The sequence below is a fragment of the Schistocerca nitens genome, chromosome 8 (assembly GCF_023898315.1).
Source record: "Schistocerca nitens isolate TAMUIC-IGC-003100 chromosome 8, iqSchNite1.1, whole genome shotgun sequence".
NCBI classification, from domain to species: domain Eukaryota; kingdom Metazoa; phylum Arthropoda; class Insecta; order Orthoptera; family Acrididae; genus Schistocerca; species Schistocerca nitens.
In genome coordinates, this window is record NC_064621.1 from 463316781 (window position 1) to 463335454 (window position 18674).

Below are 18674 nucleotides of genomic sequence, written 5' to 3' on the forward strand. Positions count from 1 at the left end.
CAGCTTTAGCTTATCTTGTTTTACTGTCATATAAACTTCTTAGAAGGTTGAGAGAAGTCTTCCAATTGATGTCCGATATAATTTTGCTAAAGTAGTTATTGAAGGCAAAATGAGTCTCACATTTAGTAACCTAACATGTTTCTGCTTGTTTGAAATTATATGGTTTGCTTTTATTCATTGTGCAGCAGATGTAAATTCTTGAGAAGCTTCATAATATTTCATGGGTAATTTTGTATTCTCAGTTACATTTATTTTCTTTTGTGTGTGTGTAGAACCTGCTAAATGATTTGAATTAAACTTTTTCTACATCTTATTGTCAGCATTAAATGTGTAGCTTATGTGTTATATATCATATAGGCCCCTCTTATCCAGTTTACTGAAGATATAAACAAAATGGCTACAGCATCACAGACTGAGAGGAAATTGTTATAGCCGCTGGGAGGAGGAGAGGGTTGGGCAGGGTGAGGTGGGAATAGGGAAGTTTTGACACGAAGACAGGAGACAGACACCAGTGGTGATGATTAAATTATAATGGGTTATAGTAATAATCACAATACATGCTGTGGAGCATTATGGGGTTACAAACAAAGAAAGAGAGGGGGGGATATATCTTCTGTCTTCTCTCTCTCTCTCTCTCTCTGTCTCTGTGTGTGTGTGTGTGTGTGTGTGTGTGTGTGTGTGTGTGTGCGTGTGCGTGCATGCGTGCGTTTGTCCAGGCCATAAGAGGAAGAAAGCCTATCTCCTGAATAACATAGATACTACTTCTTCTTACACATATTTTGCGCTCCTTCTTTAAAAAATCATACATCTAGATGTTCAACATGTGCGGAACATATGTCACTGCCGTTAAAAGTTCCCATATCCAAAAATCTAATCAACTCACATCAAGTGAACTGGGAGGCCATGCTAATAGTCCAGTCATGAAATGTTTCTGGTAAAGTGCATATCCCTATGAGTTTGTCATCCATAATTCCTACCCACACACATTCATCCGCATCTACATCAAACATCCTCCACAAGCCATCATATGGCACATGATAGAGGGTACCTTGTGCCACCACTAATCATATGCTTTCTTGTTCTACTACCAAACAGACAGAGGAAAAACTGACTGTCAAGTCATAATTTCTCTGATCTTATCTTAGCTTTGTTGTCTTTGTGTGAAATGTAAGTTGACAGCACTAGAATCGTTCTGTAGTTAACTTCAATCGCTGGTTCCCTAAATTTTCTCAATAGTATTTCATAGAAAGAACATTGTGTTCACCCCTGAGATTTCCATTGAGATCCTGAAGCATCTCTGTAATACTCAGATGTTGATCAAACCTACCGATAACAAATCTAGTACCCCACCTCTGAATTTCTTTGATGTCTTCCTGTAATCAGACTTGTTGTGGATCCCAAACATTTGAGCAGTACCATCCTGGAAAATCCAGGATGTAATAATGACAATATTATGAAAAGAATAGTTTACTGTTCACCACATAGCAGAGATGTTGAGTCACAGATAGACATAACTAAAGGACTGTCAAACAGGTAATCTTTCAGCCAAAAAGGTCTTCATCAGAATTTGATAGCACACACACACACACACACACACACACACACACACACACACACACATATGCAAATGCAACTAACACATACATGATTACAGTCTCTGGCCGATAGGCCAGAGATTGAGCGTTAAATGCATTTGAATGTGTGTGTGTGTGTGTGTGTGTGTGTGTGTGTGTGTGTGTGTGTGTGTCTGCTGTCTTATTCTGATTAAGGCCTTTTTGGCTGAAAGCTTACTTGTTTGATAGTCTTTTAGTTATGCCTATCTGCGACTCAACATCTCTGCTGTGTGGTGAGTAGTAAACTTCCCTTTTCATAATATTGTCGTTATTCCATCCTGGATTTTCCATTGTTTGATCTTGTTAATGGAAACGTTATTGATTAGTATAAGATGTTGATGTATGTAAAGTGGAGGAAAATACGTTGTATGTTAAGTCATAAATGGTGCAGAAAGTTTATTCACAAAATGCAGTGTAGAAGAGATAATATTTTTGGATTTTAAACTAATTATTACAGCCTTGGTGAAGAAGTTCAGATGATCAATATGGGACATACATGTTTAAACTACTGTTATATAAATTAACCACATGTTCAAAACAGCAACTACATCACACCATAATATCTTTGTACGTGATCAGTAATTGATGTTGACTATTTGGCAACCTTACAATACTGACAGTTTGTGGTGATACAATGTACAGGTCATTAAAAATATGTTGTTTGATTTGTCTGGATTCATTTCATTGATATTTAGGCCACTAAAAATGAGTTACTCTTTGTGTAATATGCTTGTTGGCTACTGTAAATTTTTGTCCATAAGGAAGGTCCATTGCCAGTACTAAGGTTCTGTTATTGCTTGATTATAAAGAAAAAGAAGATATTGATTAAAATATTTCTTGGAAATGTGGATGAAGAAAACTGAAAACAAATATTTTTCCTTTCATGTTGAATTTTATTGTTTATTTCAAGAAGTAGTTTCAATGCCTCTAAATAATGTATTTCAATCAGGAAGGAACTGGAGTTACTGAGAGGAAATGATGAAGCTGAAATACTTAAACTAAATGAGTTACTCTGTAATAAAGACATGGTCCTGAACCATTTATCTGTACAACTGGAAGAATGTAAAGAAAATTATAATAATTTATATCAACAGAAGCAGCAGTATTTGAAACAATTAGAAGATATACAAAAAGAGGTAATAAAACAGTTTTGCAGAACCATGGATTATGGGATTATATTTTCAGTTCTGATTTGTTATATATGTTAAAAAATTTCACAAATATTGCCCTCAGCAAACCCATAATTGTTTAATTGCAAGATGTTCTTAGCATTATTTTAACAAAAATCTTTATACTTAGCATAGAGAGACACATTAAGTACAGACAGGCACAATTAAAAGATGCACATAAGCTTTTGGCCACAGCCTTCATCAGAAAAAGAGATATGCATGTTATTCATTCACACAAGCAAGCACACTTCACACACACATACTGCCAACTCTGGCAGCTCGGGACAGAATACCATTCTGGTCCGAACTGCTGGAGTTGATGGTCATGTGCGTGTGGTGTGGTTGCTTGTGTGAACGAATTATGTGTGTTTCTTTTTTCCTGGTGAAGGCTATGGCTGAAATCTTATGTGTAAGTGTCTTTTAATTGGGCCTGTTGCAACTTAATGTGTATCTTTGCAGTAAACAGCAATCTGTCTCTTCGTACATTGTTGACATTCCTACCTGGAATTTCTATTGTTTGAAGATACATTCTGTGTTTCTCCTGTACTATTGTGCAGCTGTAGCGAGTGGCTGTTGCCCTCTGCTGTAGTGCAACAAGGGTGAGTGGCTGTTATGAATGGAGCAGGTAGAAGAGATATAATGAGGTTTAAGAGCAACAGATATGTAGCTCATACCTTTACAGGAAGGGGTTGTTACATGTTGGACATTTGCCCACATTATCACACATATGCTGGCACCTGTGTGTGTGTGTGTGTGTGGGGGGGGGGGGGGGGGGAGCATGCTTGTGCATGTATGACTGAGATAGCAAAACCTTATAAAATTATCTAAAATCAAGGCTATTAATTGTGTTGTGAGAATATAATTCACTGAAATGAATGGAAAAGGTGACTATCCTGTTCGTACATGAGTACTTTTGCTCCATTTCATTGTATTGTGTTAATTAAAGTGACTTTTTTATTTTATTTTATTTTTTTATCTGATCTCAATATTGTGATTTGATATCCAGTTAAATTTGATTCACTATTAGCAGTTTCACTTGTCAGACAAAAGCAGCACGAGATAATCATTGCCCTAGTGGCAACACATTAGGAGGTTAAAAGCATTGCTTGGTACCACAATCAAATGTGACTGTGTTTGACTATGGAAGTGAGCGAGACTGTTAATCCCCTTAACGTGTTGGCACTAGGGCAACAATTATCTGATGATCTTCACATCTGACAAATTGAACCCTTAATAGTGAAACAATTTGAGCACAACCTGTGGCTCTTTTATTAGGATATTAATTATAGTGGTCACTGTGTTCCTAGTAAATGATGCTTGGGTTCACTAATTTATAATTTGAGTTTTCACGTATTTCTCCAAAAGTATTCTAGCCAAATTCTGGTTGGTGTCTACTCCTAGGCTATCAGTAACAGCTAGCCTCTCATTTCCTGTTAATAAGAGTTATGAAACAAAGTGAAATCTTATACTGTATTTTTTTTATTATTAATGTTTCTTTTTTAATTATTACCTTCATTTTGGTATATCATGACTTAACATCCTTTTAGGCTGATTGTTTTCCTTTTAATAACTTTTAGATTTGTTACGGTATGTCCTATGATCATATCTCATTAAGACACAAATCCAAATAAATAAAAAATTATAAAATTTGTTGTGATAGCAAGATTTTCAAATATCAGTATTCTCAGGTAATGTTTTAAGCACTGTTATTCAGTTTTTATGTCCAAACATTTGTCATTATTTCATATTCTTTTCAATTAAATGCAGCAGCTTCGTAATATAAAGCAACTACAAATCGTCGAAACATGACATAGCTGCCTGCGGGTACTGATAAGAGCCGCGCCATATGTCACACTTCCGGCAGATAATTAAAAGCTGGCTGGGCGTGCCAGGAAGTAGCGCCCTGATAAACCGCAATGGCGGCACCGGATGTTGAGCAATTCTCCGGAGTTCGGATAGGTTCGTGTTAGTGGGAAGTATCCAGATAACCCGGACGGTGTAACACTGTGCCAAGATGTGCTGGCCGTGCACCAAGGCATGTTTAGCCACAGGGTGATCCTCATTACCAACAAACACTGTCTGCCTGTGTCCATTCATGCGAATGGACAGTTTGTTGCTGGTCATTCCCACATAGAATGCGTCACAGTGTAGGCAGGTCGGTTGGTAAATCACGTGGGTGCTTTCACACGTGGCTCTGCCTTCGATCATGTACACCCTCCGGGTTACAGGACTGGAGTAGGTGGTGGTGGGAGGGTGCATGGGACAGGTTTTACACCAGGGGCGGTTACAAGGGTAGGAGCCAGAGGGTAGGGAAGGTGGTTTGGGGATTTCATGGGGATGAACTAACAGGTTACGAAGGTTAGGTGGACGGCGGAAAGACACTCTTGGTGGAGTGGGGAGGATTTCATGAAGGATGGATCTCATTTCAGGGCAGGATTTGAGGAAGTCGTATCCCTGCTGGAGAGCCACATTCAGAGTTTGATCCAGTCCCGGAAAGTATCCTGTCACAAGCGGGGCACTTTTGTGGTTCTTCTGTGGGAGGTTCTGGGTTTGAGGGGATGAGGAAGTGGCTCTGGTTATTTGCTTCTGTACCAGGTCGGGAGGGTAGATGCGGGATGCGAAAGCTGTTGTCAGGTTGTTGGTGTAATGGTTCAGGGATTCCGGACTGGAGCAGATTCATTTGCCACAAAGACCTAGGCTGTAGGGAAGGGACTGTTTGATGTGGAATGGGTGGCAGCTGTCATAATGGAGGTACTGTTGCTTGTTGGTGGGTTTGATGTGAACGGACGTGTGAAGCTGGCCATTGGACAACTCAGCCAATGAACACACCCGTCAATTCCTATCCTTAATAAAAGTCCTCAATCTTTCCTCTCCCACATCCACACCGGCTGTTCAGAGCATCCTCCTACAGACCAACCGCAAATTAGAACAGCATGCCACCCTCCACCTCAAAAAACTATCCAATCTCCTGGTTTCCCACTTCCGGAAAGGCAACTCACTCACCCTTCACAACCTTTCCAGCAAACCTCAACCTCCTCTCATTGCACACAAACCCAGTCTCTCCCATCTACTCAATCTCCCACTTCCAGCTCCACTCCCTCCAAAACCTCAAAATTCCAATCAACACAATCTGGAACCACAACACCCTAATACAGTAGTTAACCTTTCCTCCAAACCTCTCTCCCAATCCGAAACCTCTGTCCTATCCAAAGGCCTCACCTTCAGCCCCACTCCCAGATTCAACCAAACAGCCCTCGTCAAAGATTTACTGTCCTACACTCGTACTCTCTACTGGAAATATCACATTGCCATGAAGAAAAATGATCCTAATCCTACTCCTAATGATCCAACTCCCCAATACACTATCCAAATTGAACCCTGCCTAAAACAGTTCGGTCCTCCGTCACAGCGGGACCCACCTCCTCTTCCTCAAAATCACCCTCTCCAAACCCTCCACGAATTTCTGACTTCCAGCCTTGCCTCTCAATCCTTCTTAAAAAACCTTAATCCTACTCCCAACATCACCACTAGTGAAGTCCAGGCTATCCGTGATCTGAAGGCTGACCGATCCATCGTCATTCTTCTGGCGGACAAGGGTTCCACGACCGTGGTACTTGATCGTCGGGAGTATGTGGCTGAGGGACTGCGTCAGCTTTCAGACAACACCACATACAAAGTTTGTCAAGGTAACCCCATTCCCGATGTCCAGGCGGAGCTTCAAGGAATCCTCAGAACCTTAAGCCCCCTGCAAAACCTTTCACCTGACTCCATCAACCTCCTGACCCCACCGACACCCCGCACCCGTACCTTCTACCTTCTTCCTAAAATTCCCAAACGCAATCATCCCGGCCACCCCATTGTAGCTGGTTATCAAGCCCCCACAGAACGTATCTCTGCCTACGTAGATCAACACCTTCAACCCATTACATGCAGTCTCCCATCCTTCATCAAAGACACCAACCACTTTCTCGAACGCCTGGACATATTTAAATATGTCCGCTTGTATCTGTATATGTGTGGATGGATATGTGTGTGTGTGCGAGTGTATACCTGTCCTTTTTTCCCCCTAAGGTAAGTCTTTCCGCTCCCGGGATTGGAATGACTCCTTACCCTCCCCCTTAAAACCCACATCCTTACCCTCTCCCGGGATTGGAATGACTCCTTACCCTCCCCCTTAAAACCCACATCCTTTCGTCTTTCCCTCTCCTTCCCCTCTTTCCTCATGAGGCAACAGTTTGTTGCGAAAGCTTGAATTTTGTGTGTGTGTTTGTGTTTGTTTGTGTGTCTATCGACCTGCCAGCGCTTTCGTTCGGTAAGTCACATCATCTTTGTTTTTAGATATATTTTTCGCACGTGGAATGTTTCTCTCTCTCTCTCTCTCTTTATATATATATATATATATATATATATATATATATATATATATATATATATATATATATATATATAGAGGGAAACATTCCACGTGTGAAAAATATATCTAAAAACAAAGATGATGTGACTTACCGAACGAAAGCGCTGGCAGGTCGATAGACACACAAACAAACACAAACACACACACAAAATTCAAGCTTTCGCAACAAACTGTTGCCTCATCAGGAAAGAGGGAAGGAGAGGGAAAGACGAAAGGATGTGGGTTTTAAGGGAGAGGGTAAGGAGTCATTCCAATCCCGGGAGCGGAAAGACTTACCTTAGGGGGAAAAAGGACGGGTATACACTCGCACACACACACATATCCATCCACACATATACAATATGTCTGCTTGTGTCTGTATATGTGTGGATGGATATGTGTGTGTGTGCGAGTGTATACCCGTCCTTTTTCCCCCTAAGGTAAGTCTTTCCGCTCCCGGGATTGGAATGACTCCTTACCCTCTCCCTTAAAACCCACATCCTTTCGTCTTTCCCTCTCCTTCCCTCTTTCCTGATGAGGCAACAGTTTGTTGCGAAAGCTTGAATTTTGTGTGTGTGTTTGTGTTTGTTTGTGTGTCTATCGACCTGCCAGCGCTTTCGTTCGGTAAGTCACATCATCTTTGTTTTTAGATATATTTTTCACACGTGGAATGTTTCCCTCTATATATATATATATATATATATATATATATATATATATATATATATATATATATATATATATATATATATCCTCCAGCTGTAATTAAAATTAAGACAGATTTTTCACATACTTAACAACATAGAGAACCGATAACTAATGTGTTTACAAAAAGCAAATGTAACATGATAAAAAAACTTTTGAAACATCTGTTGTTGAGGAAGGCTTTTTTTTAAGCTATTCCGTTAGGTTTGGATAGAGAGTGATAAGTTTGAAGTTGTTTCCCAAATCAATATAACAACAGTCCACACTGAAATTATAACAGATTTTTGTTATGCTCCTCAATGTGTTGAGGTGCACTTTATCCTATCAATACATGAATGTTAGATTTTCTTGCCTTACTTTTGTAGGAGATACAGACTTTAAAGCAATAATGTATTACCTTGGATAACAATGTGCTATGGCGATTGCCTGCAGACAGTACTTGTTGTGACAGTATTGCAAATTCAGATCCGAAACATCAGATGCAAGCTAATTTAGATCATAACCACAACTAGTTCCAAGGGTGAAGCCTCTTTGTGAAGGACTCATGCTCAGTGAAGCCAGAAATGAGCTGTCATTGCACTACACAGTACACACATGGGTCAGATTACATTTGATAAAATTCTCTCAGGCTTCCAGCTGTATCAGTTGGTTTAAGGTCCATGAATTTTCAGCTGAGTGCTCCTCAGCTATTGTCAAATGGTGGATATTCTTCATGCAGCTCAAGAATTCTCCCAGCTTTTCATGTCCATGAGCCCAGAAAATGAATGTATTGTTAAAATGATAAAAGTAACTAGGTTGTGCAGGAGCCATGTCCAGGGTGATGCCCAAAAGTACCGGTACTTCACAAAAAGGTTGGCTGTAAATGAAAGTTATGGGTTTCCCATTAAATGTCCAATGGAACCATCACCACACTGTTGGTTGATACAGCAGCTGTAAATGTCAAAATTTGAAGGAAAGATCGACACCAACCGCAATCAGACACCAACATAATTTGTTTGTGGTGAAAGCTGAAATTCTGTGCTGGGCTTGGACTCAAACCGAGATTCCCACTTAATGTGAGTGGTTGCCTTAATCGCTTCAGCCATCCAGAAACACTTCCCATTCAACCCAGATTCTCAACTTGTCACACTTTAGTAGTTTCCACTGTCCACTGACCTTCTTGGTTGCAGCGAGTCCTGTATTCCTGCTAGAGGCTTGGACCCTGTTGCGCATCCACACTGAAATTATCTGTGAGGTCATGCCTACAGATATACTATATATATATATGTGTGAGTGGTGTATGTTCTTTAGGGCTCGGTTGCGAGCAATCAGGTTAATGGATGGTGGAAGCTACTAGCGTGTGGCATATTGAGAATTTGGGTCAGTTGGAAAGCATATCTGGATGGCTAGAGTGGTTAAGGCAACCACTCATCTTAAACAGGAGATCTGGGTTTGTGCCCTGGTCTGGCACAAATTTTCAACTTTCTTCCCTGAATTATTTTGATTCCCGATTGCAGCAGGTACTGATCTTTCCTTCGAAATTTGATGTTTATGGCCATTTTATCAAACAACAGTGTGGTTTCTTTTCTGTCACACAAAAATGGACACACAACAGGGTCCAACGGTCTTGCGTGAATGCAGGCCCTGCTGTGAGCAAGTACGTGAAGGGACAATGGACGCTACTAGTGTGTGACAAGCTGAGAATTTGGGTCAGGTGTGGGAGTGTGTCTAGATGGCAGAGGCAATTAAGGCAACCACTTATGCTGGGTGGGAAATCCAGGATTGAATCCCAGTCCACTACAAATTTTCAGCTTTCACCATCAAATTATTTTGCTGCTCAATTCTCGCTGGTTTCTGTTTTTCCTTTGAAATTTGGTATTTATAGCACTGTATCAACCAACAGTGTGGTGTCTATTCTTTCAGACATGTCCAACAGAGCAGGTTTCACATGTAGATATATAGTACATTTGTAGGCATTACTGCCTCGGTAACTTCAGTGTAGATGCACAAAGGAACCGAGCCTCTTGCGGAAATATAGGTGAATGGACAGTGGACATTACTAGTGTGTAACAAATTAAAATTTTGGGTATCAGATCTCTTAGATATGATGATCAGCTTTGATGTGGTCTCATTATTCACATACATGTAATATATCCTAGGCTTTAATGCTTGGATATTGCCGATACATTTGTTGTCTGGTCTTATGGATGTCGAAAGCTGGGAGAATTCTAGGACCAGATGAACAACATTCATGACAGTTCATGACAGGTTGTGCCTTGCCATTACTTGATGTTGTCATCTGCTGTAAAGCAAATGGGTGTCTCATCCACAGTGTTTACTGGAAACCCACCCACGCAGGGCAGTATCTGCACACTACCAGCTACCACTACCTGAAACTTTCCATATGGAGGACCTTGGGGCACTGAGTGGAGTCCATCTCAGAAGATGAAAATGTACAGAAAGAATTGAGCTAGTTAGGTAAAGGATTAAAGAAAAATGGCTACAACTGCCAGATTTCACAAGCCATCTTTATGAAGAAATGTAAGCAGAAAGCACCTGAGCAGTACAGGAAGAAGCTTGCATTTTTGCTGTTTTGTGGCACAGTAACAGGAAAGATTAGCTGGTTCCTGAAGAGGCATAAATTCAGTTCACTCTTCAAGCCTCCAGCAATAATTTGACAACTCATGAACCCCCCTGCGGGTTCGGGGGTAAGAATAGGCCCGCGGTATTCCTGCCTGTCGTAAGAGGCGACTAAAAGGAGTCTCAAACGTTTCGGCCTTATGTGATGGTCCCCTGTCGGGTTTGACCTCCATCTCTCAAAATTTTTCCGAAGAGCGAGCCGATTGGGGAAGGGCGCCTTACTTGGTGCATTGTGTCCATCTTGCGTTGAGATCTTTCGCCAGCTTCTTCGTCGTTGCGTTGCAGTCCTGCCCGCTCTACATCTGTTGGGCATGGATACGCTCCTGCGTGCACTTTATGCTGAGCAATGTGCAGGGCCACTTTCTGCACTCACGGCGACCATGGACCACATGTCACCTAACATCCAGCACTGTAGCCAGTCCGTTGTGGTGGGGCCGTCATGTACCCTGTTGGTTGTAGCCCCCTGACAACACAGGGATCACTCTACTGATGCCTGTGCCGTTAACTCCCCACGTATGCCAAGGAGTAGATGCCCATCTCCCTGGGGCATCGGGACTCCCGGCAATGGCCATCCTGCCAGGTGGCTTTTGCTGTGGCTGGGTGGCGCCCGTGGGGAGGGCCCTTGGTCGGAGTAGGTGGCATCAGGGTGGATGACATGTAATGAAGCGTGCCACATCTTCTCTTGCTGGTGGACAGCCACCAGCAGTCTCTAAGCATTCGAGGGCCCATTTCAAAGGTAACGTTTATGACCCCAAATCCCCTCCCTCGCCACACCATGGGAGGAACGAAAGGCTATGAATGAGAGCGACAGGTATTCGCCCTGGTATCTCATCTGTACCAGAGCTGACGAGGAATCGTTTGTGTCTGTGAAGCCTCAGTTCTTTGTCGAACATTTAGAGGACAAGTTCGGGGAGGTGGAGGGCTTGTCCAAGATGCGGTCAGGGTCAGTCTTAATAAAAACGGCATCCTCTGCCCAGTCACGAGCCTTGCTCGCTTGTACGAAGTTGGGGGATGTTTCTGTTACTATCACCCCCCATAAAAGCTTAAATATGGTCCAGGGAATTATTTTTCACCGCGATCTCCTTTTACAGTCTGATGACGAGCTGCACGCCAACTTAGAGCGACGAGGTGTCCATTTCGTCCGGCGCGTCCACCGGGGTCCGAGGGATCACCAAGTTGCAACCGGTGCCTTCATCTTGGCCTTCGAGGGTGACACGTTACCTGAGAAGGTCAAGGTGATGGTATACCGTTGTGATGTCAAGCCCTATATCCCTCCCCCGATGCGGTGCTTCAAGTGTTGGAAGTTCGGCCATATGTCTTCTCGCTGTGCTTCCAGCCTCATTTGTCGTGATTGTGGTCGACAGTCCCATCCTGATACTCCATGTGCCCCGCCTCCCATCTGTGTCAACTGCGGGGAGCACCATCCCCCTTGCTGGCCGGACTGTAAGATTCTCCAGAAGGAGCGGAAAATAATGGAATACAAGACCCTGGATAGGCTGACCTACACCGAGGCTAAGCGTAAGTTTGAACGACAGCATCCAGTACGAATGACGTCCACTTATGCCGCCACTGTCGCTCCTGTTACAGTTCCTGTAGCTGCGCCACACACCGTTAGCTCTCAGAGCCAGAGACCCACACCTGCCCCCTTGATGGTGGGGGGCACTCCACTCCCTGTTGCTCCTGCTCCATCTACTTCAGGAGCAATGCCCCCCCAACCATCGGGGACATCAGTTCCCCCTTCCCAGCCAGAGAAGCGTAAGACTTCTTCGGCTCCTCTCGCCAGGAAGGGGTCCCTTGGGGACCTCCCTTCGCAAGTTCCGACCGGTACCAAAGCCGACAGCCACAAGTGGCTCAAACAACCGCCGGTCCCTGGTCGTCGGGACACACGGTCGTCGTCTGTCCCTGAGACTGACCCAGTGACGCCCTCCCAGCCTGAACCACCGAAGGCACAGCGAGAGAAGCAGAAGAAGAAGGAAGTCCCCAAGGCTAACGACATTGCAGTGGCACCCATCCCACCGCTTCCTACAAGCTCTGCGTCTGAGGATGAGGTGGAGATTTTGGCGTCCGCTGAGGACCTGGATCTCGCCAGTCCCTCGGCCGCAATGGATGGCTGTTGTACAGGTGGTGACTCAGTAGCAGCAGGGGCCCCGGAGGCGTAATCTGCCTCCCCAGTCCCTTCACGCCTTTCCCATCCATGGCCAATACCATCCTCCAGTGGAACTGCAGCGGTTTCTTCCACCATCTAGCTGAGCTCCGCCAACTTATAAGCCTTCATCCTTTCCTTTGCATTGCTCTGCAGGAAACTTGGTTTCCAAGCAATGCGAACCCCCGCCCTCCATGGCTATCGGGGTTATCATAAGAACCGAGCAGCTTATGAAAGGGTGTCTGGTGGCGTCTGCATCTATGTTCTTAACTCTCTTCACAGCGAGTCTGTCCCTCTACAAACAGCTTTAGAGGCTGTCGCTGTTAGGGTGTGGACGCCGCGGGCTATTACCGTCTGCAGTCTTTACCTTCCACCGGATGGTGATGTCGCGCTGCCTGTCCTGGTTGCACTGATAACCCAATTGCCACCACCTTTCTTGTTGCTGGGCGATTTCAATGCCCACAACCCTCTATGGGGTGGGACTGTCTCCGATGACCGCGGTCGTGCCGTGGAGCATTTGTTGGCTCAGCTCGACCTTAGCCTCTTGAACACCGGTGCTCCCACGCATTTCAGTGTGGCCCATGGCTCGTTCTCGGCCATCGATCTCTCTCTTTGCAGCCCCGGACTTGTCCTGTCCCTCCACTGGAGAGTGCATCCTGACCTGTGTGGTAGTGACCATTTTCCCATCTATTTGTCACTGCCCCAGTGTCATTCTTCTGGGCGTCTGCCCCGCTGGGCTCTCCACAGGGCTGACTGGCCAGCTTTTACTTCCGCTGCAACCATTGAATCTCCCCCACAGGGTGACGTTGACGAGGTGGTCCATGTCTTAACCACGTCCATCATTTTGGCGGCCGAGGCTGCCATCCCCCGCTCTTCTGGACTCCCTCGGAGGAAGGCTGTACCCTGGTGGTCGCTGGAGATTGCTGAGGCTATTCGCGACCGTCGGCGGGCTCTCCAGCGTCATAGGCGGCACCCGTCTCTCGAGACCCTCATCGCCTTTAAGAGGCTCCATGCCTTGGCCCGTCGTCTTATTGCACGGCGTAAGCAGGAGTGCTGGGAGAGGTATGTCTCCTCCTTGGGTTCCCGTGTCTCCTCCTCGCTCGTGTGGTCCCAGATCCGGCAGATGTACGGATACCAGACCCCTATGGGTGTCCCTGGGATCTCCTTGGACGGCACTGTCTGCACGGACGCTGCCGCCATTGCTGAACACCTTGCTGCGCACTTTGCTAAGAGCTCTGCGACTGCAACTTATCCCCCCGCCTTTCGCTCTCTAAAGGAGCGAGCTGAGCAAACGCCGTTATCATGCCACACGTGTCGTTCTGAAAAATACAATGCTCCTTTCAGCCAGAGGGAATTCGTCGCTGCCCTCGCCAATTGCCCTGATACAGCACCAGGACCAGACTGCATCCACACACAGATGCTGAAGCATCTCTCCAGGGACTGCCAGAGACACATCCTCACCATCTTTAAGCGCATTTGGAGCGAGGGCGTGTTCCCGTCGCAATGGCGAGAGGGTCTTATTGTCCCCATCTTGAAGCCCAGTGCGGACCCACTGGCGGTGGACAGCTATCGTCCCATTACCCTCACCAACGTTTTATGCAAATTGCTCGAACGTATGGTGGGGCGGCGTTTGTGTTGGGTCCTTGAGTCGCGTGGTCTCCTCGCTCCATCCCAGGGTGGCTTCCGTCAGGGCCGGTCTGCAGCGGACAATTTGGTATGGCTGGAATCTGCTATCCGTACGGCCTTTGCCCGAAGTCAGCATCTTGTTGCTGTCTTTTTTGATCTGCGGAAGGCGTATGACACCACATGGAGGCATCACATCCTTGCTACGTTGCATGAGTGGGGTCTTCGTGGTCAGCTCCCGGCTTTTCTTCAAACCTTTTTATTGTGCCGCTCTTTCCGGGTGCAAGTGGGTGCCGCCTCTAGTTCATCTTATATACAGGAAAATGGGGTCCCGCAGGGCTCGGTGTTGAGCATCTCCTTATTTCTGGTGGCCATTAATGGTCTGGCCGCAGCTGTGGGGTCGTCGGTGTCTCCTCCTTTGTATGCCGACGACTTCCGCATCTCATTTAGCTCCACGACTACGGGAGTCGCCGAACGCAGGCTGCAAGTAGCCGTTCGCAAGGCAGCATCATGGGCTCTGACTCATGGTTTTCAGTTCTCTGCAGCCAAGACTCGAGTTATGCACTTCTGCAGGCGTCGGCTGGTCCACCCTCATCCTGAACTTTACCTCGACGGCCACCTGCTTGAAGTGGTGGACACTTGCCGCTTCTTAGGACTTGTCTTTGATGCCCGGCTCACATGGGTTCCTCATATTACTCAGCTGAAGCAAAAGTGCTGGCGGCACCTCAACGCCCTCCCCTGCCTGAGCCACACATCTTGGGGTGCAGATCGCTGCACGCTGTTGAGATTATACAGAGCCCTTGTGCAGTCCAGGCTTGATTATGGGAGCCTGGCCTATGGGTCTGCATCACCCTCAGTGTTGAAGTTGTTAGACCCCATACACCACTGTGGGGTTCGGCTTGCAACTGGCGATTTTCGTATGAGCCCCGTGGATAGTCTACTGGTGGAGGCCGGGGTTCCCCCGCTGCAGATTCGCCCCTATCGACTGCTCGCCGACTATGCTGTCCACGTGCATTGCTCGCTGGGCCATCCCAATCGTCACCTGCTTTTCCCTGCCATGGTCCTCCATCTGCCCGAACGGCGACCTAGGTCTGGGCTTTCCATAGCTGTCCGCGTCCAGTCCCTGCTGTTGGAACTGGGGTCATTCCCTCTTCTGCCTCCCTTCCGGGTCCGTGCACCTACGCCTCCCTGGTGTTTGCCCCGTCCGTCCGTCCGTCTGGACTTGGCACAGGGACCCAAGGACTCGGTTTCGCCTGTGGCCCTCCGTCGCCGTTTTCTTGCGCTCCTCACCTCATTTTCGGGCTTTGAGACTGTCTACACTGATGGTTCCCTGGTTGATGGTTGCACTGCCTACGCTTTTGCTCATGCTGCCCATGTTGAGCAGCGCTCCTTGCCGGCTGGCTGCAGTATTTTTACTGCAGAGCTGGTGGCTATATTGTGCGCTCTTGAGCAAATGCGTTTCTGCTCAGGTACGTCCATCGTCATCTGTAGTGACTCCCTGAGCAGCCTCCAGGCCATCGACCGCTGCTATACCTCTTCTCCTCTGGTGTCCTCTATTCAGGAGTCTGTTTCCGCCATTACCCGTTCTGGTCGTTCGGTGATCTTTGTTTGGACACCAGGTCACGTTGGCATCCCGGGGAACGAACGTGTTGACAGGCTGGTCAAAGGGGCGATCGACGCCCCAGCTTTGGAGACTGGCCTCACGGCTCGCGATCAGCAGCTGGTGTTGCACCGTAAGGTGCTTGGGATGTGGTCTGCTGAGTGGCGTGGCATGACATCCCCGAATAAACTGCGGGCTGTCAAGGAGACGACCGATGTGTGGCGCTCCTCCCTGCGGGCTTCTCGCAGGGACTCTGTCATCCTGTGTCGGCTCCGCATCGGCCATACCTACCTGACGCACGGCCATCTTTTGCGTCAGGAGGATCCCCCCCTGTGTCGGTGTGGGTCCCAGCTGACGGTCGCCCACATTTTGTTGGAGTGTCCCCGACTGCGCATCCTCTGGCAGTCTTTTAATCTCCCGGGCGCTTTGCCTTTGGTTTTATGCGACAATGCCTCCATGGCTGATGACGTTTTAAATTTTCTCCGTGGTAGTCCTTTTTATGGTTCTATTTAGGGAGGTCCTGCACCTTTCCCTTTCTGTGTCTTTTGTCCTCGCGTCTCTCAAAATTTGTTGCTGTTTTAGTCTGTAGTCGGATGGTTGACTCTTTCCCTTTTTTTTGTTCTCGTGGTCAGTCAACCTGTCTCCGGCCATCTTCTTTTCTTCTGTTTCTTTCTGTCTGGTGTTCATCTGTACTCTTCTTGTTTGTAGTGTTTGTTGCTGCACTTGTGTTCTTTTAGTGCCTGGGGGGGAGTCTCCTCCCCCCTTTGGTTTTTACCTGCTCCGCAAATTTTCAGCTCGCCTCTTTTTGGAATGGGGGACTGATGACCTTCGCTGTTTAGTCCCCCTTAAACATCCCAACAACCACCACCACCACAACTCATGAAGCCTGTGAAAGATGATGTAAACTCCAAATGCTAGGAGTATATACCATACCAAGTGGGTATGGACACATTTATGTGGGACTGACTGTCCGTATTACTGAACAGTGCCATGTAGGACATGAGAGATGTTTTCAGTTACAGTTCTGTGAGAAATCATGGGCAGCAGAGCACGCTCTGGAATATGTACACTGTGTTGCATTTGTCAAGACGTTTGTTATTACATGGACTAATGGTTTATGGGATAGGGACATAAAAGAAGTCATTGAGATAAAGACAGCGGCCTGCAGCTAAGCACATCTGGGGACCAGCCTTTGTAAGGCTGAAATGAAAACATTATCATGTATGACACTGGAGTGAGCCCCAGTGACGTCACAGAAGGCAGCATGGCTATATAAGAATTGCACGATAGTCACCACTTGACAATGACTGAGGAGCATTTGGCTGAAAGCTCATGGATTTTAAACCACTTGATGGGCAGGAGGCTTGAGATAATTTTATTGGTATATATTGCTGCAAAACCATGCATTGATATTTCAGATTACAATCATGTCAGATAGAAAGGGAACAAGTATGCATTCCAACCCTACCCACAGAAATGAATATTTCTATTGCAATATGGTTAGGAAATGTTCTAGAAACCATTTCAGTGAGGGACAATGTGATGCTGTGTTTAACAGATTTTTTCATTCTGTGACATTAATATTGCACAATCTTAATGGAACTGATCTTAAATAATAAGGTCTTTATAGGTTTCATACACACCACCATGATGCACTAGTTAGTATCTGTGACGTCTATTCCAACATCTCCAGGTATACTTGAAGCTGCTTCTCCCAAGAGTGAATAAAATCATGTTTTGTGGTACAAGGAATTGCCATCAATGTGCAAGTGGCTTGTACAAAAGTGGATGGAGGATCTAATTCAAAATCGAGATATTATCTTTCCCTTGGGATTGGAAATTGCCGTAATTTTTCCCGAGGACATGCAGCTTTACTGTATGATTAAATGATGATGGAGTCCTCTTGGGTAAAATATTCCGGAGGTAAAATAGTCCCCCATTCGGATCTCCGGGCGGGGACTACTCAAGAGGACGTCGTTATCAGGAGAAAGAAAACTGGCATTCTACGGATCGGAGCGTGGAATGTCAGATCCCTTAATCGGGCAGGTAGGTTAGAAAATTTAAAAAGGGAAATGGATAGGTTAAAGTTAGATATAGTGGGAATTAGTTAAGTTCGGTGGCAGGAGGAACAAGACTTTTGGTCAGGTGATTACAGATTTATAAATACAAAATCAAATAGGGGTAATGCAGGAGTAGGTTTAATAATGAATAAAAAAATAGGAGTGCGGGTTAGGTACTACAAACAGCATAGTGAACGCATTATTGTGGCCAAGATAGACACAAAGCCCATGCCTACTACAGTAGTACAAGTTTATATGCCAACTAGCTCTGCAGATGATGAAGAAATTGATGAAATGTATGACGAGATAAAAGAAATTATTCAGGTAGTGAAGGGAGACGAAAATTTAATAGTCATGGGTGACTGGAATTCGTCAGTAGGAAAAGGGAGAGAAGGAAACATAGTAGGTGAATATGGATTGGGGGGAAGAAATGAAAGAGGAGCATAACTTAATCATAGCTAACACTTGGTTCAAGAATCATAAAAGAAGGTTGTATACCTGGAAGAATCCTGGAGATACTAAAAGGTATCAGATAGATTATATAATGGTAAGACAGAGATTTAGGAACCAGATTTTAAATTGTAAGACATTTCCAGGGGCAGATGTGGATTCTGACCACAATCTATTGGTTATGAACTGCAGATTGAAACTGAAGAAACTGCAAAAAGGTGGGAATTTAAGGAGATGGGACCTGGATACACTGAAAGAACCAGAGGTTGTAGAGAGTTTCAGGGAGAGCATAAGAGAAC

At 45.5% G+C, this 18674-nt stretch overlaps 1 protein-coding gene across 1 annotated transcript in view; it reads left to right on the plus strand.

Moving 5' to 3' along the window:
* LOC126198732 (uncharacterized) overlaps positions 1-18674 on the plus strand; it is a 257125-nt gene that overhangs the window by 150516 nt on the left and 87935 nt on the right. The window contains exon 7 of the mRNA XM_049935253.1: positions 2563-2749. Within this exon, the coding sequence (XP_049791210.1) occupies positions 2563-2749 (187 nt within the window). The remainder of the gene's footprint in view (positions 1-2562; positions 2750-18674) is intronic.